The sequence below is a fragment of the Sceloporus occidentalis genome, unplaced genomic scaffold, assembly GCF_023333645.1.
Source record: "Sceloporus occidentalis isolate IW3139 unplaced genomic scaffold, rSceOcc1.0.p SCAF_6, whole genome shotgun sequence".
In the NCBI taxonomy this organism is placed as follows: domain Eukaryota; kingdom Metazoa; phylum Chordata; class Lepidosauria; order Squamata; family Phrynosomatidae; genus Sceloporus; species Sceloporus occidentalis.
In genome coordinates, this window is record NW_028316986.1 from 50846540 (window position 1) to 50874133 (window position 27594).

The 27594-nt window shown below is 39.0% G+C and overlaps 1 protein-coding gene across 5 annotated transcripts in view; it reads left to right on the plus strand.

The window, feature by feature from the left end:
• BTBD9 (BTB domain containing 9) overlaps positions 1-27594 on the plus strand; it is a 302994-nt gene that overhangs the window by 93916 nt on the left and 181484 nt on the right. For all 5 annotated transcript variants that reach the window (XM_089529595.1, XM_089529597.1, XM_089529598.1 and 2 more), the window contains one exon: positions 22462-22571. In XM_089529595.1, the coding sequence (XP_089385721.1) occupies positions 22462-22571 (110 nt within the window). The remainder of the gene's footprint in view (positions 1-22461; positions 22572-27594) is intronic.

Below are 27594 nucleotides of genomic sequence, written 5' to 3' on the forward strand. Positions count from 1 at the left end.
TCCAACCCCAGCCTCCCTTTCTGATTTCAGATGCTTTTCAGCCTAGCTGCCTCAATTGCAGGTAAATTTAAATTTTAAATAGTGGCTTGAACATCCACTTTTTTTTCTATCCATGGGGGTCCTGGAACCAAACCCCCACTGATACCAAGGGTCCACTGTAGTGTGTTTCTGCTCCTGTGTTTAAATATGAAATAAATTATCGCCTTATACAGATTTGTAAACTGGATGGTGGGAGGCAGATGCCAACTAAGGTCAAACTGTACTTACCTACCACTTTGTGAATATGCTTACACAATTCTTCATTGTCTTCACTGTGTAAATTTCACAATTTCACTGTGAAATAAAATTACTGTTTTGTGGATTGTATTCCACATAATCTGTTTGCCAATGGAATAGACACACCACATTTAAGTCATACCACATGATACAAAACAGGATTCCCCCAGCATAATCCCATGGCAAGATTAGCCCAATCCTGACAAATAGGTTGGAGAACACACAGAGGCTGCAGGGGTAATAGTAGGTTCACTATCCTGCATTGGTATTGTGCTGGGGAATTCTGTTTTGTATCATGTGGGATGAGTGTGGGATGAAAAGAATGGAGGGTTTATCTCAGGTGTGTTAACTGAGTTGTATGTGACATGATAATATGTGCTAACTGATATGCATTTGATCCAAACGTGATAGTTTGATGCCATGTATAGAACTGTTGCTAGGCTGGCTGACCTGTGTGTGCCTGGAATTGTCATGTAGCTATGGATATATGATGATGTGCTGCATTACTCCTACTAGTTGTTTTGGTATGTAAAACTGGGTTGTGACATTTTGAGGAAAACATAGAATTCGATATATGGGTTTAACAAACAAGTAAGACAGGGTGATAGTTAGATTAATAGTGATATAAATAGCAAAACGTGTGATGCTTTTATATGTTTTAAATATGTTAATTTCATAGTCTGAGAGAGTTTCAGAGAGGGGGCTTGTATTAATTGGGATTGCTGAATGCCTAGTAAAGGAATGTGTGGGAGTATTTTATTCTTTGAAGCTGCTAAAGGGTTTTTTAAAATAATATTTTTTATTATTAATAACTATAACATACTTAAAATAATAATTAAATGCCTTATACATAGTGTTCCACATACAATATATAAGTCACATTAATTATTCATTCTTAATTACCATATCTAAATCTTATATTAAACCATTTAATATTAACTAAACCAATAATTAGAAAAAACACATGAAATTATTATTATCTTCATTATTACTATCTTCTTTTCAAGATATATTATTCATAATTTCACTAAAATGTAAAACTATAAGTTTATAACTAGTAATTGCTCTTTATAATCAAGTGCTCCCCATCACCACAGCCTAATTTCATCATGTTATTCTACACTCCAAAATTGTAACTCTTCCTATGAAGGTAAACCACCTTCCCCTTTTACTCAAACCTTTTGTACAAATATCTTCCATATTGCTTCATAGTCATTCCTCTTCATTACTCCTTTCTTACTTTAATTTCACATGTTAACTTAAAATTAATTGCAATTTGCCATACTTCTTTATACCAATCTTGTATTTGCAGATCTCCCTGAACTTTAAATTTCTTTGCTATAAATAGTCTTGCTGTTGTTAATAATTTGTGATTAAGTCCTTCATATCCTGGGTGCAGTTGATCTTATCATATATAGATATCTTTGGGCATATTTCTAACTCAATTTCTGTTATCTCTTTTATCTCTTTAAATACTAATTGCCAATTTTTTTTAAAGATCTACAACCTCACCATATATGAATATAAGTACTAATTTCTCAACAACTCCTCCAACATATCCCTGAATAATTCTTATTTATATGGTTTAACCTTAGTGGTGTTAAATACCATTATAAATTAATTTATAATAATTCTCCTTTATCTATGTATATAAATTTTTAAATGACTTTGATTCCAAAATTTTTCCCATTCTTGAATATTTATCATTTGTGCTAAATCATCCTCCTGTATTTTCCTAAGATATTCTTCTTGTCATTAAGTTTTGATATCAATGTATATATTTCACTTGTAATACCTTTCAAAAGTTCATTTTCCTCCAAACTATCTCTTTGCCTAATTATTTGTTCAAATTTAATATATTTTCTAAATTCTATAATTTTCTATAATTTTCCAATTCCAATTTTTGTCCATTGTTCCAAGGTTATTTTTGAACTTTGCAATTTCTCTTTTATTTTCCCTTTACCCTTCATTATCTTCATTCAGTATTTTATCATATATACTTCTTGTTTCCTTAACTCTCTCCCTAATTCCTCCCTCAAATTAATTAGAAAATTTTCCAACATTACTACCTGGGTTGATAGTGAGATAGCAGGTGTTAATTTTTCTTTATGTTCCCCCCTCCCCCAAATCTCTAATGTATTCTTTAGACAGGGGCTTTCTATTTCTATTTAATTTCTTTCATAGTAAAGTCCCTAAAATATATTCTCTATTTCTGTTGTTTCGATCCCTAACCAGTCTAATTCCCCCACTCTGTAATTCCATCTATAATGTATCTCAATTGATTTGCATTATAATACCATTTTAAATTTGGGAGACCCAGTCCTCCATCTTTTTGGGATTTGTACCAGTATAATTTATTAGTCTTCACTTTTTTATTCCCGTTACAAAATTTATTCACTAATATTCGCCAGTTTTTCATTTCTACTTTTGATATTTGTATTGGTAACATCTTGAACAAAAAAATTATCTTAGGTAATATTTTCATTCTTTCTAATGCAATTTTGCCAAACCACGATAATTTAATATTTTTATAATCTTCTAATTTTTGTAAATTTTTGTAATATTTATTCCTAAATATCTAATTGTATCTTTTAATTCGTTTTATCCTTTAGGAAATCCTGTTCTTCTGTTCTGATATAATTAAACAGCATTAACTTAATTTATTCCAGTTCATCTGTAAGCCTGACATTTCCCCAAATTCCTTTAAATGTCTTTTTACTCCATTTTTAATGGATCTTTAATTGTCAATTAGGTATCATCAGTATACAAACTTATTTTATTCAATTTTTAAATCCCAATCCCTTCCAAATTTTCATCTTTCCTAATAACATTTCCCAAAATTTCAATAATCGTTGCAAATAAGATTGGGGAGAAAAGGCAGCCTTGTCTTGTACCTCTAGAAATTTGAATTTGTTCTGCTAGTCCATTGTTTACCATTACCACTGCTGTGTTATTTGAATATAGCTGATTTATCAGTCCTCTGAACTTTTCCCGCATACCTAATTTCTTTAACATTATTTTTAATGTTGGACATTCCACACAATCAAAAGCTTTATAAAAATTATTCCTGATTTTTGTTTATACTTGCCAATTATATTTATTTTATTCAATACTCTTCCTATTAAATTTAACATTTGTCTTCTTTTCACAAACCCACACTGATCTTTTTGAAGATATTTATGTATGAACTTATTCATTCTTTTACCATTGTTGCTGTTAATATTTTAGCATATTTATTTATAAGGGATATAGGTCTATATGATCCTGGGTCTGTCAAATCTTTGTCTGGTTTCGGAATCAGTATTTTCAGTGAATAATCCCATGACGGTGGGGTCCTTTCTTCATTTAGAATTTTATTATATAATACACTCGTCCCCCGGGTTACGAAATTAATTCGTTCCGGCGCCATTTTCGTAACCCGGGGGACTTTCGTTAGCCGAATCCCCATAGGCGCTAATGGGGAAAAGCCGCGGCTCCGCCGCGGCTCCATTTAAAACAGCGCCGGCTTTTTTTCGCAAGCCGGGGAAACCTTCGTAACCCGGAAATAATTAATTAATTTTTTTTTTTCGTATCCCGGGATTTTCGTATCGCGGCGCGTTCGTATCCCGGGGTACCAGTGTACTTCCAATTTAGATATTAAAATATTTTTAAATGTTTTATAATATTCTGGTCCCAACCCATCCATTCCTGGTGATTTTGCTGCTTGATGTCTGCCAAAGAGGATAGGGATGCAAAACTCCTGTTTCATTACCACATGTAAGAATAAAAAAAACTTCAAAATGTATCTCTGTTCTGAGTGAGCTTACAATAGTTTTTATACTTTTAAAATTATTTTTCATATTTCAGGATTTTTTTTGCAAAAAATAATTGTTTGCATAAAAAACTGTTTTTATTGTGTTTTTCCTACACCACATTTATTCATGGTTATATACTAACCTTGGCTTTAGGCAACATCCTTTCCTTGTAAATAAACAACCATTGTTAAAATTGAATTTGTCACCTCATTTCCACACCCCAAAGTTTTGCATCCCTATGGAGAGTCTCTCACACAGACTGCTATATAGGTCTTTCCCTGGGCTTTCTACTCCACTACATGAATCTGAGGAAGTAGATTCAAGTCTATGATAACTCATGCTACCAACTTCTATCTTTCAGTTAGTCTCAAATGCACTGCAAGATCCCTTTGCATACTGTTTTTCCAGACTAACAGTGCTATTTGAATTTTGATGCTGATGTACTGATGACCTAGTGCTTTTATCAGCATTTTAAAAAATTGTTTTGTTTTACCTAACTTTATCTTCCCAAAACATTTTCTTGGAAAAATATTTTATGAACATTGAAATAAGGAAAGTAAAGACTTTTCATTGTGTTTGTTAACTTGCTTATTTGGTTCTAAATACTATTCTGTAAACTGTGTTTGATATAATGATGACTGATGTTCCTGCTCATATCTATGTATTTTGATTTGTTTACTGTTCTTGTGAGGCACTTAGAGCATAATTTGGAAAACTAGTATATAAACTTAAATAACAATTTTAGTTTTACAATTGTTTTGGGCTTCATTCTGTAGTGTATAATATTTTTTGAAGAAACAAAATGCAATAATGAACATTGGGCCATCCAGTCCAACCCCTGGCCATGCAGAAACTCTCAATCAAAGCATCCCCAACAGATGGCCATTCAGCCTCTGCTTAAAGACCTCTAAGGAAGGAGACCCCACCACCCTCCAAGGGAGTGTCTTCCACTATCAAACATCTCTTACTGTCAGGAAGTTCCTTCTAATGTTGAGGCAGAATCTCTGTTCCCGGAGCTTGCATCCATTGTTCTGTGTTCTAGTCTCTGGAGCAGCAGAAAACAAGCTTGCTCCATCTTCAGAGTGACACGCCTTCAAATACTTAAAGAGGGCTATCATATCACCCCATAACTGTCTGTTCTCCAGGCTAAACATATCCAGCTCCCTAAGTCTTTCCTCATAAGGCATGGTTTCCACACTCTTCATCATTTTAGTTGTCCTCTTCTGGACACGCTTCAATTTAACATCCTTTTTGAATTGTGGTGTCCAAAAATGGACACAGTATTCTAGGTGATGCCTGACCCAAGCTGAACAGAGTGGCACTATTACTTCCCTTGATGTAGACACTATACTTCTATTGATGCAGCCTAGAATCGCAATTGCCTTTTTAGCTGCTGCATCACACTATTGACTCATGTTCTACTTGTGGCCTTGTAGGACTCCTAGATTCCTTTCACATGTACTGTTGTCAAGCTAGATGTCCCCCATCCTATATCCATGCATTTCATTTTTTTCTGCCTAAGTGCAGTGCCTTACATTTCTGTGTGTTGAATATCATTTTGTTAGCTTTGGCCCAGCTTTCCAGTTTATTCAGGTCTTCTGGGGTGTTAGCTACTCCTCCTAATTTGGTGTCATCTTTAAATTTGATACGTACACCCCCAGTTCTGTCATCCAAGTCATTGATAAAAATGTTGAATAGCACTGGGCCCAGGACAGAACCCTGTGGGACCCCACTTCAAAGCTCCTCAGCTGCTTGGACGTCTCCTGAGGTGAGGGCCGGATGGAGGAGGAGAAGGACAGGTGAACACTTGCCCTGCAAAGCTCCTCCACCACTTGGCCTTCTCCAGAGTAGAGGGTTGGGCAGAGGAGGAGGAGAAGGACAAAATGTATATTAATAATATTAATAATTAATTAATTAAAACCATCTGTGTCCTGAAGATGTTTAGGATATTTTAATTTTGGCCCCTAGCTACTGTCAAGTTCTAGACGGCTGGGCTGGGCTGTCATTAAAAGACATCAGAAAAAGGAGTTTCTTTGTCAGAACTGAGATGTTTTAACTGAGGTATGTCTGTACTGTTCTTCCATTCATGAATACACCCCTAATTAAACCTTCCACCTCAAGCTTGCTTCATTGAAGCTGTACAACACCGTTTGAATCAAATAATCATTTTGTTGTTTCTGTTCCCAAGGTGTGGAAAGCCAGAGGTACTTACTGATCTTAATATCACCCAGTTATATCAATAGATTTTGATTTACCTTCTGCCCATTAATGTAGCAGATACAATACTGAACTAAATCCTATGAATATACATAGGAGGGCATATATGCATATATATTGAAGGACATAGACCTTCAACTTGTTTAATACCCCTTCATGCAAGCAGATAAACCAAAATGTGAAAGCTGTGTCCTGCATCTAAACCCAGGTTCCCAATTTGTTGGTGTCACATAGTTTAGCCCTTTTTATAGCAAGAATATTAACATTTCTGTAATGCTTTGTAGTGCTAAGCTCTCTCTGAGAGTTTACAATGTATTAGCCAGTTACCCTTAACAAGCTGGGTGCTTTACCAATCTTTGAAAGGATTGAAGACTGAGACAACCTGGAGCCCTGCAGGATTGAACTCACAATGTTTTGGGTGCAGTACTTGCATCTGACCACACTGTACCACAAGGGCTCTTAGCTTGTGAATCCTTGCCTGTGTGGGGGAACCCCACTGGTAACAATAATCTCTTTGTTTGTAGTAAACAGAATAAGCCAGCAATTCTGACTTGTTATATGAATATGACACAGCCTTTATAGTATCATTGTTTGGCCACTCCCCAGAATACTGTTTTGCTGCAAATCAACCTTTTCTTCGTAATGTGGATAGAGACCAGCTCAGTGATTTATTTTCAGGTTTTTTTCTCTTTTTTTCAAAGAAAAGATTATATTAGTAAAGCCTTTTGAGCCCTCAGGCAGTCATGCAACTGCTACCAAATGTGGGCTTTCCATCTTTTATATGAAGGTTCCAACTTGTATCCCCCTGCTGTGGTCACCTACTGTGAGTTTTTTCCAACCTTTATCCTACCAACAGTGCCATTTACATTTAGGCAATGCTACCAACTGTGGGGATTGCTCCCAAGCAATCCTACCACTTGACAAATGTAGAATTTCTACCTTTTAATCCACCAACTGTGATGTTATCCATGGTGCTCACTGCCATTACCAAGAGTGAGGGTTTTCCCTGATCTCCGCCTTTGAGGACTGTTTAAATGCCCTCAAGTTACAAAGGAGGATTTATTCAACTTCTGTCCTCAGTGGATACCACTTTATATTTAACACTGCCATCACAGACACCTTGTCTGATAATTATGGTTGGGGATTTAAAATAATGAGTAATAAAACATGAAAGGGGAGGGACTCAATGAAAAATAGCCTTGACATTTTAAACAAAATCCCCTCAACTTCCTGTTTTGATATTAAATTTAGGAGATTTATTAACTGGTTGGTTTTGTAAGCTGTTAATATTTGATTGTCATAGATGTCTGTTGCTATAAAATAGAGACTGCACCTTTGCAAAGAGGAATTACATTTGTCTATTTTGTATAATACCTCCCTTTTTTTTCTTTCCAACCTTTCTTTTGCCATGTATCTGTTGATTCAGCTGTGTGGGCTGTAAGGATCACACTTTTGAAAGATCTGCCAAGAAAGAGCAGCTGAAGTGGTGCTGAATGAGACTATTTTCTTTTTCATTGGAAAACAAATTCACAATTGCCTTTTAATGTCCTTGTGTATTGGTCTGTACATGATGCAGATGTATAGCATCAACATCTCTATAAACTAAGGATAGTTAATTATCAAAATGTGAATGTTGATTGATTTTAAATAGTCTTTCAGCAATATGGTGCAGGTAATATATTCCTTCAAATGTTGTTGTTGTTGTTTACTGTCCTTGAGACAACCTTCACTCGTGGCAACCCTGTGGATGAGACATCTCCCAGACCCCCCCAAGTCTTCCACTGCTCTGCTTAAATCTTGTAGATTCATGCCTATGACCACCCTAACTGAGTCTAGCCATCTGGTGTGTGGTCTTCCTCTCTGTCTACTACCCGCCACCTTTTCTAGCATCATTGTCTTTTCTAATGAGTATTGCCTTCTCATGATATGGCCAAAGTACAACAGCTCCGTTTGATAACCTTGTCTCCCAGGGGTATTTCAGGTTTGATCTGTTCAAGGACCCATTTATTTGTCCTTTTGGCTGTCCACATATCCTCAACATTTTTCTCCAGCACCACTTCTCAATTTTTTTTTATCTGCTTTTTTCACTGTTCAGTTCACATCTGTACATAATGATGGAGAATATCGTGGCTTGGATGATTCTAACTTTAGTGCTCAATTCTTTAGGATCTTGTCTAGTTCTTCATCTAGATTGCTGCCCTTCCCATTCCTAGCTGACTTCTTATTTTGACTACAGTCTCTGTTATGATAAATATTTGATCCAAGAGAAGAGAAATACAGTGGACCCTTATTATATGCTGGGGTTTGGTTCCAAGATCCCCTGTGGATAACAAAATCCATGGATGCTCAAGTCCCATTAAATATAATGACATAGCAAATGGTGTCCCTTATAAAAAATGGAAAATCAAGGTTTGATATTTGAAATGTATACTTTTTTTTAACATTTTCAAACCATGGATGTTCGAATCCATGTATAAAAAAATCAGTGTATAAGAAGGGCCAACTGTATTTAACTATTTTGATTTCCCCATTGTTGTGGTCATTATTTTTGTTTTCTTTATGTTCAATAACAAGGCTGCCTTTGCACTTCCTTCTTTGATCTTCTTTAGCAATTGTTTCAAGTGTATAATGGCCCTGTACAGATGAGCCCTTTGCGGCGTGTCCATGATGTGGTAGGATTGCCTCGGGGCGGCGTGTGCACACGCCCCGCAACCCTAGCACGTCGTGCACGTGCCGCCATTACACAGCACCATACAGACGGCATGTGTAACAATGATGTCACAACTGCACCGCCTCCAAACAGCACTGCACAGCTTTGACGTAACTGTGCCGTCTCTGGCGCTTTGCGGTGCCACAAAAAGGAGCTGCTTTTTGGAGCTCTTTCTGCTGCGCAGCAGCACCGTGCAATTTGTATGCTGCGGCACTCCTGTGCAGCAAAGAGAAGCGCCTCCCTGGCGCCTCTTTCTGGCAGTCTGTACCCCGCCAATGTTTTCTGCTAATAATATGGTATCATCCACATATCTTAGCTTGTTGATGTTCCTTCCTCCTGTCTTTACCCCTCCTCCTTCTGACCCTAAATCTGCTCTTTGATGTTTTTTGCGTAAAAGTTGAACAAGTAGGATGATAAAATGCACCCTTGCCTGACCCCTTAGCCAATTGGGAACCATTCTATTTCTCCATATTCTATTCTAAAAGTGGCCTCTTGTCCTGAGTACCAATGTTTCATCAGAATTATCAAATGCAGTGGGACTCCCATGTCTTTTAGAGAGTCCCGTAGCGTTTCGTGATTGATGCAGTCCAATAGTCTATAGCAGGGGTTTTTGACTTGTGGAGCCCTTATTTCTAGGGCGGAGCCACTAAGAGGCCTACTCTATGTCTGACAAGTTAATGGTGTTTAGGAATATGTATAAGAATATAGTCTTCTTCTTTAATTTCATTCATTTTTATTTCTTTCATTTTCCTGGAGTCACTACGGAGCACCTGGGAAGTGCATGCCGAGCCCTAAGGGCTCCTCGAAAAACAGGTTGGAAACCCTTGGATAGTCTATAAATCACATGTTGATTTTCTTTTGGAATGCCTTGATGCATTCCATTAGTCATCATATGTTTGCAATGTGGTCCCAATGTAGATCTTTCTTGAACCCTGCTTGCACTTAAAAAAATGTTACCATTTTTTATGGAAAAATACGTTTGAATGTAATTTGGCATTCCTCTTCTCTGTTTAGATGCATTGATTGAAGTTATTAATTACTGAGGGGGGTTTTTGGGAAGGGAGTCAAAATTATAGTTCCTTTTGTTGGTTTTTTGGGGGGTCAAAATTATAGTTACTTTTAATGAATAATGCAACAAGATATAAAAATCCTTTGTGTAATATTTGTCTCTGTTTTCTCTTTGGGAATTAGAGTAGACATCTCATGTACAGCAATTCTGGTATACATTTGACCCTGTGAATTATAATGCAAATACAGAGGGGAGGGGAGAGAGAGAATGTACAACTACTGCTCGGCAGACATCCTTTCAGTCGTGGTACTAACTAGTCTTTATAATGTTTATAATTGAATGTGGGGTGCATTAGGTAACAGTGGTTGTTCAAATCAAATATTTACCAACAGAAATAATAAAATTTCAAGTGATGTTTCAAGTGAAAGGTAGCTGTGGTATCTATAGTAATGTATTTCTGTGGATAATAGAAAATGTTCTAAATGAAATTAAATTTTAAAGATTTTTCAACTGCTCATGGGAATAGGATGCGATTTGCTCAGCAGTTTTTTTTCTTTCTCTTCCAAATCCACCTTATCTCAACTTACCTTTTCTCAAAAGAACCATTGATAGGTTATACAAACAGCTAATATGACAAAACTATTCTTAGGTTTTGTGCCACTTCACATTGTAGGTTAGCTTCCTTTGTGCTGTAGCATCAGAAGAAATATATGACCACCATCACCACCCCAGTTTAAAACAGGAGTAAAACAGTCCAGGAACAGTTTTTTCAGTATCAGTTGTTCCCATAAAACAGTTTGTTTTTCAGTCTAGCATAGGAGTAGAAAAGCAGTTCAGACTGGTGTGACACCGACCATCTCCTACTGAGAGTTATAAATGCAATTCATCCAGATTTCTTCAGTTCAGGATTGGGCTCCATGTTTGATTTATTTTAGATGCAATTTTGGTTTTCTCCTTTACTGTACACTTACTTTACTGTTCTACACAACAGGCAAGCAACTATTTTTTCTGTTGCCACTGTATTGACATTATATGCTGGTGGTCTTGGGATTCAGGAAAGAACATTCATCCAACCTTTTGAAGAGGACTGATACTGCTTCTTTGTAATAATAATATTCTTACTGACACCTTAAGGAGCTATTTCCTTGTACAGCAAATGAAATCTGTAAGTGTGTTTAAGGTGGGGGGGGGGGGCAGGGATGAACCTATCTCTTCATTTATAAACTTTCCATATTGTGGATGTTTGACACCAGAAATGTGACAGTATTCATTTTATTATAGTTGCAAAGCTGTACAATCTTACCATATCTAGGCAAGAAGCTTTGTTGCTAGGTTCAGCTGAATGCAATTATACCTTTGTTGCAGACCTTCCTCATCAATACTCTTTTCTACCCTCTCTTCTCTATATCTTTAATCTCTCTCTCTCTGTGGGTTCTTTCCCTACGATCTTTAAACATGCTTTAGTTTCCCCTATTCTGAAAAAACCATCTCTTGATCCCTCTTCATCGTCTAGCTATCGTCTGATTTCTCTTCTTCCTTTACTTTCTAAGGTTTTGGAACAAGTCATTTATTCTCGCTGCCTTGAGTTTCTTGAAGCCAATTCCATTCTCAGTCCCTTTTGGTCCGGTTTCCACCCATGGCATTCTACAGAGACGGCTCTCACTAAAATGTTGGAGGATCTTTTATAGGCCAAGTCTAATGGCCTTTACTCTGTTTTCATTCTTCTTCATTTGCCTGTGGCCTTTGACACCATTGATCACAGTCTTCTAGTTGACATAATTTCTGACCTTGGGTTCTCGGACACTGTTCTTCACTGGTTTAGATTCTATTTGTCAGATAGATCTTTTGCAGTGGTCACGGGTGATCAGACCTCGTCCTCTGTTTCCTTATCTGTTGGAGTTCCTCAGGGCTCAGTTTTGAGTCCTCTTTTGTTTTCTCTCTACACATTGTCCCTAGGAAAACTTATCATCTCTTTTGGTTTTTCCTATCATCTTTACGCTGTTGACACTAAGCTGTATCTTTCCACCCCTGACCTTTCTCCAGGGCTTAAACAGCAAGTTTCATCTTGTCTTACAGCTGTCCCTCAGTGGATGCACCATTGGTGTTTGAAGCTCAACATGCCCAAGACAGAGCTTCTTTTCTTTCCACCTAAGTCCACCCTTCAATACTCCTTTTTTGTTTCTGTTGAAGGCCGGTCCAGAATGCCCGCAGTCTTGGTTTCATTTTTCTAGTGTCGAACAGTCTTTACTGTCAGGAAGTTCCTCCAAATGTTGAGGTGGAATCTCTTTTTCTGCAGTTCTGCCTCATAGACTGAAGTAACAAAATTCCATCTTAGTATCCACTTATTTGGAAAGGAGAAAGTGATAGCACAGTGGTCCCTTGGCATACTCGGGGGATCGTTCAAGCATAAGCTTGAGTCCCATTCAATTGAATGGGGCTTGTGCTCGCAGCACGGGAGAGAGGGCGTGCTGTGGGTGCACATGCCATTCACTGACCCACCGTGCGGCTTCCACATAAGCAGGAAGCCGCGTATCAAGCACCTGCCTATAGCGTGGTTGCACTGTATATATAGTTGGCCCTCCGTTTTCACAGGGATCCATTCCAGACCCCCCACCCCCCCATGAAAACGGAGGCTCAACCCCATAGGCTTGAATGGGGCATGCTGCCATGTGCATGGCCCGGCTGTGCACACCATTGTAAATAGCGGAGGTCGCCCCCAGCATATATTCAAGGAGGAGTGACTGTACTATCCTGTCTTTCAAATTGGAATAAGCAATTTTACAAAGAAGCTTCTCATTATACTACTACTTACTATTAAGAATCATAGAGCTAAAAGTGAATTTAAAGATAATTTAGCCCACCCTGATGCCAGCTTAGAAAACCTACTGTTATTGGCACCCCAAGAGATCCTAGCACTTTAAAAGCTGTTTCTGATGTGTGTGTGTGTGTATAAATAATCTGGTTGGCAGCTCCTTTTATTGCTTTCCAAGTAAATAGTAAATGTGATAATTAATTTTGAATAGCAGTTAAGTAAGTAAACCTATGTCTGCAGGTTATGAGATGGCGATGCTGAGACAAAAGTGTTGATTAAGTAGAGCACAGCAACCACACTGAAGTCAAAATACTGCTGAATTCTAGTCTTGCTACTTAGTGGATCCTGTATGTTTTTGAATGTATATGTATGATCGTGAGGAATGCGCATTGTAGCATTGTAGTGGAGAAGTGTAGTGGGAAATATTTGTTAGTTCCAATTGGACATAGCTCAACTGATACAGAAAAAATAATACTGTACTAAATAGTTAGTTGAGACAGGAGCATGCTGCCTCAGAGAGTGATGATCTTCTTCTTTGGATATTTTTAAACAGAGGCCAGATGGCCATCTGTCAGGGCTGCTTTGATTCTGTGTTCCTGCATGACAGGATATTGGACTGGATGGCCCTTGAGGTCTCTTCCAAATCTGTGATTCTATATATTCAAAAGTTAGCCATTCCTATTATAGGGAAACATGTTTGGTGGACAACTCTGCACAAATTGTTGTTCATTTTGATTATTTTCTTCAGCTTTGATTTAACAATTAAGTAAACTGCTCATGCAGCAAGGGATAGTTTTTCAAACCAACTGTACTGGAATATCCTTCAGCCTTGGCAAATTCTTGAACTAGTTTGCAAATGATTGCACCTAGCATGCCTCGTAAAACTGTTTATTCCACCAGTCACACATACTGTTGACAATTAAAAATGTAGAATTTTTCATCTGTGAACAAATGTAGCCGCCCATGTCTAAGTTCTATTGCATTACATGTTTACTGGGGGTGGGGGGAATCCAACTAAGGGGCAAAACAGATGGGCAGGAAAAAGTGGCTTAAAGCTGCCTTTTCTGAAGCCACATTGAAATCCCACCAACTGCACTGCCAGCTCCCAAGGCAGCTGGAGTGCTCATGTCATGACCACATGATATGGCTTCAAGCCAAGAAGAAGCATGAAAAAGCTGGTGCTTTTTGAAATGGCTTTTCTCTGCATAAGGCGCCTAGAGGGCACTTTCCTGCTGGCTTCAAGGCATATGTCGTCTAAACACCATACCTTCAAGTCAGCCTTAAAGCACCTCTTTTTGCCTGTCTGTTTAGCCCCTTTGTTTAGCGGGGATTACTCACTATTAAAGTTAAGATTACAGGTGGAGTTTCATTGGTTCCTAAAGTGTGAATCAGAGCCTGCATCTAAACAAGAATGAATAATTTGCTAGGGAAAAATGTAAATGTCTTCTTTAAAAATTTATATTTATTATCCTACTTTGAAAATATTCTCTTGTTCAGAAAGAAGCAACAGTCTTGAATGGGATTGCTGTTCCCTTTCCCAGTATGTTTCTAGAGAATATGAGACTAGAGCCTTCAGTATCTTCCAACCATCTTCATTCATCTGGTAGTCAAGGTCTGCTGTCCCAGCCCAGGACTTCCTCTGCCCCATCTTGGATTCGCCCCTTTTCACTCGCTGCCCCTCACTCCTGGAACCTTCTTCCCCCACGAGCAAGAGCCATCACTTCTTTAACCAGCTTCAAAACGGAGTTGAAGACCAACCTGTTCAGAGAAGCGTTCCCAGGCATTGCATAACTGTCACTTGCTATTTGATGTTCTTTTGTTTCCTGTTTTATTGAATCATTTCCTGTATTGCTATGTATTTTATATGTATTATCCTACTAGAGAGGCAGGCTAACTCCAGGCCTCCCTGGAAGAAGTTTACCCATCTGTTAAGAAGCCAAGCCCTCCCTCCAGTCCATCTGCCTTGGTCCAGGCCTCGGAGGTAGAGAAGAACTGCTGGCCCTCATCCCCTTCCCCTCCACCACTCCCTTCTCCTTTTGTGTTGTGTCTTTTTAGATTGTAAGCCTGAGGGCAGGGAACCGCCTAATTAAAAGATTGTATGTACAGCGCTGTGTAAATTTACAGCGCTTTATAAATTAAGGTTAATAATAATAATAATAATTCGGTTCAAGAATCCTGTTTTCCCACTAATATCAGGAGCAAACAGTCCTGTTGGCAATTCTGAGGAAGAACATTTATCTAAGCACCCTTTCTCCAGATGAGGTTTGTTGTGGGAGCTAAGGATATAGTATAATGTACATGTTCTTGTGTGTATGAGAGATAGTGAATAAATAAATGAATACTGTTGAATTTCCATCCCAAACTACTCATATATACCAGAAGTTCTACAAAGAGTAATATAGCCCTGAACATAAAAGGGTGATCAGCCCTGTTTTACAGGGACAGTAGTAAGCATAATTTGGAAAATGAAAGCAAATAGAAGTATACAATGCTTAAATGTTCAGTAACATTATGAGATGAGAGCACAGTTGATTTTTTTTTTTTGTGAGAAGTAATCTAAACCAGAATCTCAAAATGAGACACCTTTCTCACCAAGAAAACTTTCAGATTGAATGCAGGCAGTTAATACTACATTTTTTAAAAACGTGTCTTAAACAAATGTGGACTTTGTGAAATCTGAAGATGGTTTATGAACTAAACATTAACGTAATTAGCCACTGAGATCACTGTTTAATTTATTATCTCAGTTGGTAGCTTAAAGCTTGAACAGGACTTTCTCAGTTTTGTGTTCCATTTTCTTTCATTTTTTAAAAATAATGCCTTACATATTTTATTAAATACCTTACCATAATAGAGATTATAATAGGGGAGGTAAGAGAAATAGTTTCATATCTTAGTTTTGTCCTTCTTTGATGATTGGCCTTTGTGTTATTTTATAACAGGTTCTGTGCAAAACAAATATAAAATACCAGTAATAATAAGAAATATTATAAATTGGACTTCAGTATTTTAGGGAATTACATTGCAGCTCTACTGTTTTTTCATGGTGATGCCTGGAACCAACAATGGTTAAAAAATAAATTGGAAGTATCACGTATTTTTACTGTATGTTTCTTTTTTATAGCAGTATACAATGGTTTTTTTCTGTGAGATTTACAGCATCAGTATGTGCTGCAGTGCTGATGAAGTGACAGAGAATGCATGCTATGGATTATGTTAGTATTCTTGCCAAAATGTTAATTCTCATCAGAGATGAACAATCTGTTCTGTATCTGCCATCTTCAGCCCAGTTTAAGGTTTAATTATCTTCCATCTGCTTGAGCTGCTCTGAAGGGCCTTGGAGATACTGAAGAATATCCACACTTGTTTTCCTCCCCCAGCAAGACCCCTCCAGATATTATATAAACACTATTGTCTTTCATGCCCTTTCCAGTTTTGGATCTTAGAGTGACTTTGCATTTGAAAATGACATTTAAAGATGGAAGGAAATCCTAAAATCTCAATCAAGCATTCATACATACTTTTCATGAAGTCTGGGATGAGCTTGTCCCTCTGCCATCACCTGGAACAGAAGGCTCTAAACCAATTAGCTCTCCTCACACTGTTTTGCATAACCATATGACTGCCATTAAGTAATTTTATTACTTTTCTATGACAGTAATTCTTAAAGACAGCCATCTTCAGTTTCCAGCCTTGGGGCAATGCTGCAGGTCGAGGCATTTTTCTCTGGGAGCCATTGTTATCCCCACATCTTAATATCTTACAGTTTCATTTGATGGAACTATACTTTTGAATACTGTAAATCTTTGTCATCTTTATCTTGTTAACATATTTTTTTATCATCACTAGATTATAGGCCTATCTTGCCATTGGCTAGCATTTACACATTATATGTTCTTTATAAATAACAAGTAGTACAATGTTTATATATTACTGTCAACCTCAACTCCAGTTACCTCTCTTTGTGTATTTCTAATTTAAATTAAACCTTTTATATGTAGACTGAAACAAAAAAAATCATATTTTCTGTTCTGTTTTTATTAGCCAAAATTGTAGAGTATTTAGAGAAGTTTCACAACTGTCTATCTATCTTTAGTTAAGTACACACATGCAGTTGCAAATTTTCAAAGATCAAACAGCATATCAGACTTCAGTAAATTCTTTTCTAAATTCCAGAAAAAGGCAGTTAATCCCTTAGAATATGTATCTTATTAGAACGATTAATAAACAGAAATATTAAAATGGTACCTCACAATGCTTGTAAAACTTGTCTGGATGCCACTTCAAATCCACACTTCTCCATCATTCTCTGTTGGGAATGCTGGACAATGTATTTCATTATTGTCAGTTTCACTTGATTCTTGTCTGTGTTTACACACACATTTGGTGTTGTTATTGTTAACTGCTTTCATGTTGACCCCGACTCATGGCCACCTTCCTTCACTGCTCTGTTTAGGGCCTGAAACTTCATGCCCGTGACCTCCCTAATTGAGTCTATCCATCTGCCGTGCACTCTTCCTCTCTTTCTACTACCCTCTAGTTTTCTTAGCATTATTGAGCTTGTACAGACCAGCATTATACACCAGTGTGGGGATGCGACATACTCATACCAGCTGCCCGCATGTCGGCGTCACGCTGCGCACCCAACTGCATGGCAGGGGGTATCATGGTGCTCCGTTGGCACAGCATTTAAATGTGCTGCACCAAAGGAGTGCTGAAAAGCCACTAAGGCACCCTTTCTACAGCATGGAAAAAGCTGCTTTTTATGGCTTCTTTTTGTGCTGCAGAAAGACCAAATCGGGGGTGCAGTATGCAGTTGCCACGGCCCCGATCCGGTGAGGAAAGGCCACCCCTTAGGATCATTGAGCCCCTTTGTCTTTTCTAGTGACCTTCTCATTATGTAACCAAAGTACAATAACCTCAACTTTATCATCTTGGCTTCCAGGGAGAGTTCAAACTTGATCTGTTCAAGGAACCATCTATTTATCTTTTTGGCTGTCCATGGTATCCTAAGTACTTTTCTCCAACAATATTTCTCAGATATGTTGATTTTCCTTCTGTCTGCCTTCTTTACTATCTCATCCATACATGATGATGGGGCATACAGTGGCTTTGACAATTCTAACTTTAGTATTCAGTTGTACATCTTTACTCTTCAGGATCTTGTCTAATTCTTTTATAGTTGGCCTTTCCATTCCTAGTCTCTTTATTTCTTGACTGTTATCACCATTCTGATCAGTGTTTGATCCTAGGTACAGGAACTTCTTAACTAATGTGATTTCCTCATTATCTAGGTTGAATTTTGCATAAACTACTGTGGCTAGGTTATTTCTATACAAAAAGATTGTAGTTGGCACACCAGTGGAAACTAGAACCAACCTTTCTGAGCCACAGAATCCCCTTGAGCCTACAGTGACAATGATGGATCTAGGAATACACTCTTACCTCGGGTTACGAAATTAATCCGTTCCGCCGCCATTTTCGTAACCCGGAAGTCTTCGTAAGCCGAGAAAGCCATAGGTGCTAATGGAGAGAAGCCGCGATTTGGTGCGAAATAGCGCCGAAAAGCACCAAAAGGTTATTCGTAACCCGGAATAACCTTCGTAACCCGGAAATATTTTTTTTTTTTCGTAACCCGAAAATTTCGTATCCCGGCGCATTCATATCCCGAGGTAAGAGTGTACTCTTAACTAAGCTACACACTTGCTCCTTCAGGGGAAGTTCAACCCCAACCAAGGCAGGTTGTGTATCCATTTCCTGGACCCAAAAACTACCATCCAGAGTGCTTCTGTCTTACCATGATTCCGCTTCAGTTCGTTGCTCTTCATCCAGCCCATTTTAGTATCCAGGCACTAGTACAGCACCTACACAGCCCCAACTGACAAGGAGAAGTAACCCCATAGGTACATCAACCCAGCAGCTTTATATAGATATTGAAGAGCATCCTACTGCTGAACAGGCATTCCACAGTGCTACTGTACAGAATTGGTTGCATAGATACGAGCAAAACAGCATTAAAACAATGATTCTTACTCCCATCTTTCAGAGCTGGTCTGGTCAGACCAATAAGCCTTAAAAGTTGCTGAGAGATCCAAGAAGATCAGTAGGTCTAGGCTTTACCCCTGAGTAGGTCATATCAGAGCAATTAAGGTATTTTTGTAGCAATTTAGATCTTAACTTGGCCTGAAACCCACCTGAAATGGTTGCAGATAATTTATTTCCTCGAAGGATGCCTCATCCACCACATGCTCAAGCACCTTGGCTAGAAAATGGATATTTACAATAATGTGATAGTTCTAACTCTTGGTCAAGGGAGGCCCTTTTCAGGAGAGAGTGCATCACAGCCTCCTTCAAAGCAGTAGGCACTCTTTCAAAGCAATGCCAAAGTGAAGCATTTACTACCCTCTGAACCCACTCACTCAATCTGCTCTGCTACATCGTAGTAGCCAAGATGGGCAAGGGTCAAGCTTACATGTGTTGGGATAGCCTGATTCAAGTGTCTTATTCATATTGTCAGGCTGGATAAACCTAAACTCATCCCAGAAAATCTGACCAGACAGTACACTGGACGCTTCCCTAGACTCTGTAATAAGTGTGGTTTCAAGTTCTGAGTACCTACCAAATTTTTCACAGCAGATAGCTATTGGTTCTATTTCTGCTCTCTATAGGTCTCTACCAAAAAGACTGCCTGGAATAAGTTGATGATGCAGTCTTAATAGTGTAATATGATTCATTTTGTGCGTGTGTTTCACTGCTACGTAATAAGCACATCAAAGAGATTTTGCTGATTTCTAATCATGTTTGTTGTGACACCTACTCTATCTGTACTGTAGCTGTCATGCAGCCCGTTTCATTGTCTGCAGGTCTGCCGTAAACCAGAGTAAATTACAGGCTCCATAATGTAAATGTAAAAAATGGCAATGTTCCTAGAGACATTTTCAGGCTTGAGGGGACCGAGCATGGCGTGTTTTAGGGATCTCACAACCCTAACTTTACAAACAAGGAGGGGAAAACAGAGCTCACTTGTGCTCTTCTTTGTGCTGCAACTCCTCCCTTTTTATCATATTTATTTCCTTCTCTCCCTGCTACATTGTTTCTCATTTTATCTTTGTACCTTGGAGGAGCAACAGTGTTCTTTTTTTTTCCTACTGGTACCATTGGCTAGAAAAGTTACTTCCATGGATTACAAAGCCAAGATACACCTACTGATTCTGAAGACTTTCTCACAGAGTGAGAGAGTTCAGCACTTATCATTTGATTAGGGGGCAGATTCAGTGAGGGCACTGGAACAGTGAAGGCATGGGCCTTTACTTGTCCAGTGCCCTCATCAGCTGCTCCCCCTCCCCCAAAAGTAACATCTGATTAGTTTAATCTTCTGTCACTCTCACTCTCAAGAAATAATTTAATAATAATAATAATAATAATAATAATAATAATTTGTTTTATTTATATATCGCTATTCCAAAGATCATAGCGGTGAACAGCAAGTAAGCTAATTAGCAAGTAAGCTGATTTGCCCCCAACAGTCTGGGTACTCATTTTAGCGTCCTCGGAAGGATGCAAGCCTGAGTCGAGCTTGGGCCCTTTTGCTGGTCTTGAACTCGCAACCTTGTGGTTTTGAGTGAATGGCTGCAGTACAGGCATTTAACCACTGCACCACCAGGGCTCCTTTAGATTTAAAATGATGTAAGATGCAGCTTCACTGTCAGTCCTTGCTCTGCTTTGTAACACAGTTGGCATACTGTCCCTGCTTAAGAAATGCTGCTTACTGCTTTGATTGTTTTGGGCAGATTTTGGGGCTATGGTCTGGTATTAATGACACACTGATTGCTCTTAAAATGTCACTCTTACTGAGAGGAAACTTGGCAATTCAATAACGCAAGGTTTTTTTTCCCATTTTGGCGGACAGAAAATTCACCTCCAATAATTTTTTTACTAGTTATCTTTTTCAGTTCCATTGAGATGAAATGTTCTACTCTGGTTGGATTTTTCAGAACTTTTATTAGTAACTTCAGCTGTTCATTAACCTCTGAACTTGCATGCTCCCCATGGAGGATGAGGGGAACAGATTGATTCAAGGTTAATGCTTGTTTGTAGAAAGTGAAGTCTCAGAGGTAATACAAAAGGTGAATAGGCCAGTGTTAGCAAGAAGTGTTCCATCTGACTTTACACTGGTTCAGAATTGCATGCTATAAGGTCAGGAGTGAAGTTCATAGGTATCTTTGCTAAACAAAATCCAGGACTGTTCAAATAACTTTAATAAGCATTTAGCCACAAGGGCTCTGTAGCCAAAGGGGACCATACTTGGATTTCTGCATCTGTAAAAGATCTTTTCTAACCTATGCTTTCTCTGTAGTCTCTCACAAGCTCCAAAAGCTGTTTCTGAAGGTGGGGAACCCTCTCTCAAAGTAGAATTCCATATGGCATCAAGAACTGCAGTTGTTTTGTTGGGGGGGGCAGCCACCGTGCTTTTATAAGCTATAGCATTTTCCAGTCATGTACAAGAGTGGATGCAAAGTGCAGAAGCTATTGTGTGCATTGAAGTTAACAGTGTGGAATGAGAAGAAAGCTGTGATAAGAGAGTGGTTCATTCTTATAGGTAAGGGAGATTGATTTATTGAGTTGGTTATGGAACCATTGATTATGATGAAAAAATTGTAAATAGTAAGATTTCTTTGTGTCTGTGGACACCACTTTTTTTCGTAGTTTGATATCTGGATGTATAATAAACATGTTAAAGATGTTGAATTAAATACCCTACAGTTTTGTTTGCTTGAAAATCAAATACTATTCCGTATTGCTGTACAAAGAAAATAATAAAGATTTGTTTTAAAGTTCTGTCAAAAAGGCTCCACTTTCTACTCGCCTATGCTGCATTTACATCTCTGCAGCGACCACTTCAACACAGTTACTATATTTATTGTGAAACTAGTCTTCAGACGCCTGTTTCTGTCCTGTTTGTTGGGGGAGTGACTTATTTTCTGCATTATTTTAATGATTTCCAAATGAAACAGTGCTTGAATTATTTCAATAATTTTATTTTGTAGTATGTTGTGAGTTGTGATGATTTTGCCCAAGAACCTGAGTTAAAAATCTAATAATTTTCAATTCATCATCATCATCACCACCTTCATTTGGTCTAATGCCAGGTGCTCATATAGTATGAGTCTTGGAATGTTTTGTTTCTCATGAAAATATCTTCTACTCAAGTCTCTTTTTCATACTCTATAGATTATACTAAATTCTGTATTAATTGACTTCAGGAAAGTACTTTAGTAGTTATTATTATTAAGCTTTATTTATATAGCGCTGTAAATTTACACAGCACTGTACATATAATCTTTTGATTAGACGGTTCCCTGCCCTCAGGCTTACAATCTAAGAAGACAAAACATAAAAGGAGAAGGGAATGGTTGTGGGGAAAGGGATCAGGTTCTGGAGTTCATCTTTCCCTCTGAGGCCTGGACCAAGGCAGATGGACTGGAGGGAAGGCTCTATATCTTAAGGATCATCTGCATAACTGCTATCTATTCAGTATTATGTCACACATTGCTTATATATGGTACATTGCAATCATATGTTGCAAGCCATGGTGCTTTGTCATTTAAAAAAACTTTTTATCTTTTCCTCCCTTTCTTTATAGGTATATCAGAATAGTTGGAACACACAACACAGTAAACAAAGTTTTCCATATTGTGGCTTTTGAATGCATGTTCACCAACAAAACCTTTACTCTTGAGAAAGGCCTGATAGGTAAGTAATTTAGTGGAGGAAATTATACTGCCAATTTATTGTTTGTACACTGTTACTATCTTTCTAACACAATCTAGTATATTAGTACAATAAACTAGCATTTTACATCAGATGAAATTTGGTATGTGTATACAGTACAGTGGAACCTCGCCATACGCACACTCGCCATACGCGGCCTTGAGCATACGCGCTCAAGCCACGGGGCGGAAGGGGCGGCGCGTCCCATTCAATTGAATGGGCGCACGCGCCTGTTGCACTCTGCGCACGCCTGTGCCGCCGCGCACGAGCCCCATTGTTTACAATGCGGCTCGAGCATAGGCGGAAATCGCCATATGCGGCAGGATCCGGAATGGATCCCCCGCGTATGGTGAGGTTCCACTGTATATGACAGAATTTTGTTGAAAATTCTGTTATACAATCTATTTTCATAGCTATGTGTTGGATTATATGTAGTCCTCTGGTTTAAACATCTAATATTTTTAAAATGAGTTTAACCTTTACAAGTTCCTGCCTCTCACAGAACAGCCATGTTATATTTCGGCATGATTTTCTATCCCAGTATCCCACTATATCTCTGTCTGAAGTAGATGATTATCTAGCAGTGTTAGTTATTGCCGTAGGGGCAATATGGTCATAGGGAATAGATTGTGACCCTGGTGCAACCTTAGAAGTTGTCAAGCTGTGCTGGCTCTGTAACTATTTTCCCCTTATTTAAAATAATAATTAGTTGCTAGACTTTCATATTATTGATTATCGATGAAACTGCAGCTTATGGGTAAAGCTTTTTATGTTCATCCTTGGACACTTGCTTACCAAAAGTAGCCTTCTATTGGCCTTCTGTGTTGATTGTTGATGTAAAAAAGAGGAAGTGTGCTTGCTTCACACTGTTCCCAGTGTTGCTAGGAAATCCTTATACTGCAAAGCCCCCCCAGTTTAAAGCTGTAAAGTCTTAAATGTCTCTTTTATAGCAAACATTAAATGGTAAATTACCCTTTGAAAGCACAATGCTGGGTTTTGCTGAAGAATAATGATATGCTAATACCACTTTCTATAGACAAAAATAGCATATAAATGTTATAGTTCTAAAATTGGTTGATGCAACTTCTTTTTTATTGACTAATTCTTATTCTTGTTTCAGTACAATATTCTCAGAATTTCTTCTAACATTCCTTGTGATCCTGAACAATTTGTGTTAGCACATTTTGAAACTTAGTTTTGCTTGTTAAGTGTAACAGGATCATAGAATCATAGAATCATAGAGTTGGAAGAGACCACAAGGGCCATCCAGTCCAACCCCCTGCCATGCAGGAAATCCAAATCAAAGCATCCCTGACAGATGGCCATCCAGCCTCTGTTTAAAGACCTCCAAGGAAGGAGACTCCACTACACTCCGAGGGAGTTTGTTCCACTGTCGAACAGCCCTTACTGTCAGGAAGTTCTTCCTAATGTTGAGGTGGAATCTCTTTTCCTGTAGCTTGCATCCATTGTTCCAGGTCCTGTTCTGTGGAGCAGCAGAAAACAAGCTTGCTCCCTCTTCAACATGACATCCTTTCAAATATTTAAACAGGGCTATCATATCACCTCTTAACCTTCTTTTCTCCAGGCTAAACATCCGCAGCTCCCTAAGTCGTTCCTCATAGGACATGGTTTCCAGACCCTTCACCATTTTAGTCGCCCTCCTTTGGACACGCTCCAGTTTCTCAATGTCCTTTCTGAATTGTGGCGCCCAGAACTGGACACAATATTCTAGGTGGGGCCTGACCAAAGCAGAATACAGTGGCACTATTACTTCTCTTGATCTAGACACTATACTTTTATTGATGCAACCTAAAATTGCATTGGCCTTTTTAGCTGCCGCATCACACTGTTCACTCATGTTCAACTTGTGATCTACTTGGACTCCTAGATCCCTTTCACACGTAGTTTCATTCAGCCAGATGTCACCCATCCTATATCTGTGCATTTTATTTTTCCGCCCTAAGTGCAATACCTTACATTTCTCCGTGTTGAATTTCATTTTGTTAGCTTTGGCCCAGCTTTCTAGTCTATTCAGGTCATTTTGGATCTTGAGCCTGTCCTCTGGGGTATTAGCCATTCCTCCTAATTTGGTGTCATCTGCAAATTTGATAAGTATGCTCCCAATTCCGTCATCCAGGTCATTGATAAAGATGTTGAATAGCACTGGGCCCAGGACAGAGCCCTGTGGAACCCCACTGGTCACTTCTCTCCTGGATGAAAAGGAGCCATTGTTGAGCACCCTTTGGGTTCGGCTGGTCAACCAGTTACAAATCCATGTAACAGTTACCTTGTCTAGTCCACATTTTACAAGCTTGTTTGCAAGAATGTCATGGGAAACCTTGTCAAAGGCCTTACTGAAATCAAGATATACTATATCCACAGCATTCCCTTCATCTACCAAAATAGTAATTTTATCAAAGAAAGAGATTAGATTTGTCTGGCATGACTTGTTTCTCTGAAACCCATGTTGAGTTTTTGTGATTATGGAATTGCCATCTAGATGTTCACAGACTCTTTGTTTAATGATCTGCTCCAGAATCTTTCCTGGTATTGACGTCAGACTAACTGGACGATAATTGTTAGGATCCTCTTTTTTCCCCTTTTTGAAGATGGGGACAACGTTTGCCCTCCGCCAGTCTGCTGGGATCTCTCCTGTTTTCCAGAAGCTTTCAAAGATTATTGCCAATGGCTCCGATATTACATTTGCCAGTTCTTTTAATACCCTTGGATGGAGTTCATCTGGTCCCAGAGACTTAAATTCATTTAGATTAACAAGGTAGTCCTCTACTATCTCTTTACTTATTCTGTGCTGAAATTCCCCTATTCTGTCCTCTGCTCCATTATCCTCAGGTTGAGCACCCTTTTCCTTTTCTGAGAACACTGAGGCAAAGAAGGTGTTGAGTAATTCTGCCTTTTCTCTGTCCCCTGTTAACATTTTGCCAGCCTCTCGACGCAGTGGCCCTACCATTTCCTTCTTCTTACTTTTGCTGCGGACATATCCAAAAAAGCCCTTTTTGTTGTCTTTAACCTCTCTAGCAAGTCTGAGTTCATTCTGCGCTTTAGCTTTTCTGACTTTACCCCTACACATGCCTGCTATTTCTTTGAATTCCTTTTTCATGATTTCCCCCTTTTTCCATTTCTTATACATGTTCCGTTTCAAACTTAGCTCGGTTGAAAGTTCCTTAGTCATCCATCCTGGTTTCTTGAGACACCTCCCATTTTTCTTTTTCACTGGAACTGTTTGAAATTGTGCCTTCAGTATCTCCCTTTTGAGAAAGTGCCATCCGTCCTGAACTCCCTTATCTTTTAGTATTTCTGACCATGGAATCGCCCTCAATACTTCTCTAAGTTTACTGAAATCCGCTCTCCTAAAGTCTAGAATGTGTGTTTGACTATGCCTGGCTTCTCCTTTCCACTGTATTACAAACTCCAGGAGAACATGGTCACTTCCACCTAATGATCCCACCACTTGCACCCCATTAACCAAGTCATCGTTGTTGGTTAGGATCAGATCTAAAATAGCTGACCCCCTTGTTGCCTCTTCCACCTTTTGGACAATGAAATTGTCTTCCAGGCAAGTGAGGAATTTGCTAGACCTTGAGGATTTTGCTGAGTTTGACTTCCAGCAAATATCAGGATAGTTGAAGTCACCCATCACTACTACATCTCTCCTTTCTGACTGTGTGGTCATCTGTTCTAGAAACATATCATCCAATTCCTCAGTCTGACTTGGGGGTCTGTAGTAGACTCCCACCATAACATCCTTGTTGTTTCCTTCCCCTTTAATTTTTATCCAGATGCTCTCCACCTGTCTTCCAGGATTGATGTCCTGGATCTCTTCACTGGTGTAAATATCTCTGACATATAGTGCTATTCCTCCTCCTTTCCTGTTTGGCCTATTTCTCTTAAAAAGGTTATACCCCTCTATTTCCACATTCCAATCATGAGACTCATCCCACCAGGTTTCAGTGATGCCTATTATATCATATTTGCTTTGTTGTACTAGGAGTTCGAGTTCATCTTGCTTATTTCCCATGCTCTGTGCATTAGTGTAGAGACATCGCAGACCATGGGTCCCTTTTACTTGCTGCCTGTGCAAGTTTTTTTGCCTCCCACTGTTGGGTCCTTGCACTTTTTTTCTTGTTTCCTCTATGTCAGTTTGACTATTTTCGCCATCCCTTTTGCCTTCCTTAATATTGTCTCCCTTCCCCATGGAACTCAGTTTAACGCCCTCCTGATCAAGTTCTTGAGACTGTTGGCAAAAACATTTCTTCCAACTTGCGTGAGATGCAACACATCCGTTGCAAGAAGTCCCTCCTCATGGAACCGCAGCCCATGATCGAAGAATCCAAATCCTTCTCGGCGGCACCATCTGCGGAGCCAGTTGTTCACATCTGCTATTTTCCTCTCCTTTCCTGGACCATGCCCTTCAACTGGCAGAAGAGACGAGATGACAACCTGTACATCCATTCCTTTCAGCTTCCTACCAAGCGCCTCGTAATCCCTTTTGATGTCCTGAAGGCTGTGTCTTGCAGTATCATTAGTTCCCACATGGACCAAAAGGAAGGGGTATTTGTCAGTAGGCTTGACCAGTCTTGTCAGTCTCTCTGTCACATCACGGATCTTTGCACCTGGAAGACAACACACCTCTCGAGACATCTTGTCAGGCCTACAAATCACTGCTTCTGTACCCCTCAGCAAGGAGTCCCCCACTACAACCACATGCCTCCTCCGAGGCTTAGCAGCGACTGTTCCCTCGGGTGGGACTCTCAGGCTCCCCTGCTCTGTCCCTGAAGTCTGTCCATGCTGCTCTTCTTCATCTTCCTTGATAAGGGAAAGAGCTTCGAATCGATTCTGTAGCTGCAAGCTCCCAGAACAGTCCCTTCTTGGCTTACTTCTCTTTGTGACATTCCTCCAGCTGTCTGCCTCCTGTGTATGGCAAGTGACCTCTTCCACCCTAGTATCTTCCTTTGTGTGGTACTCATCCAAGATAGTTAGTTCTGTT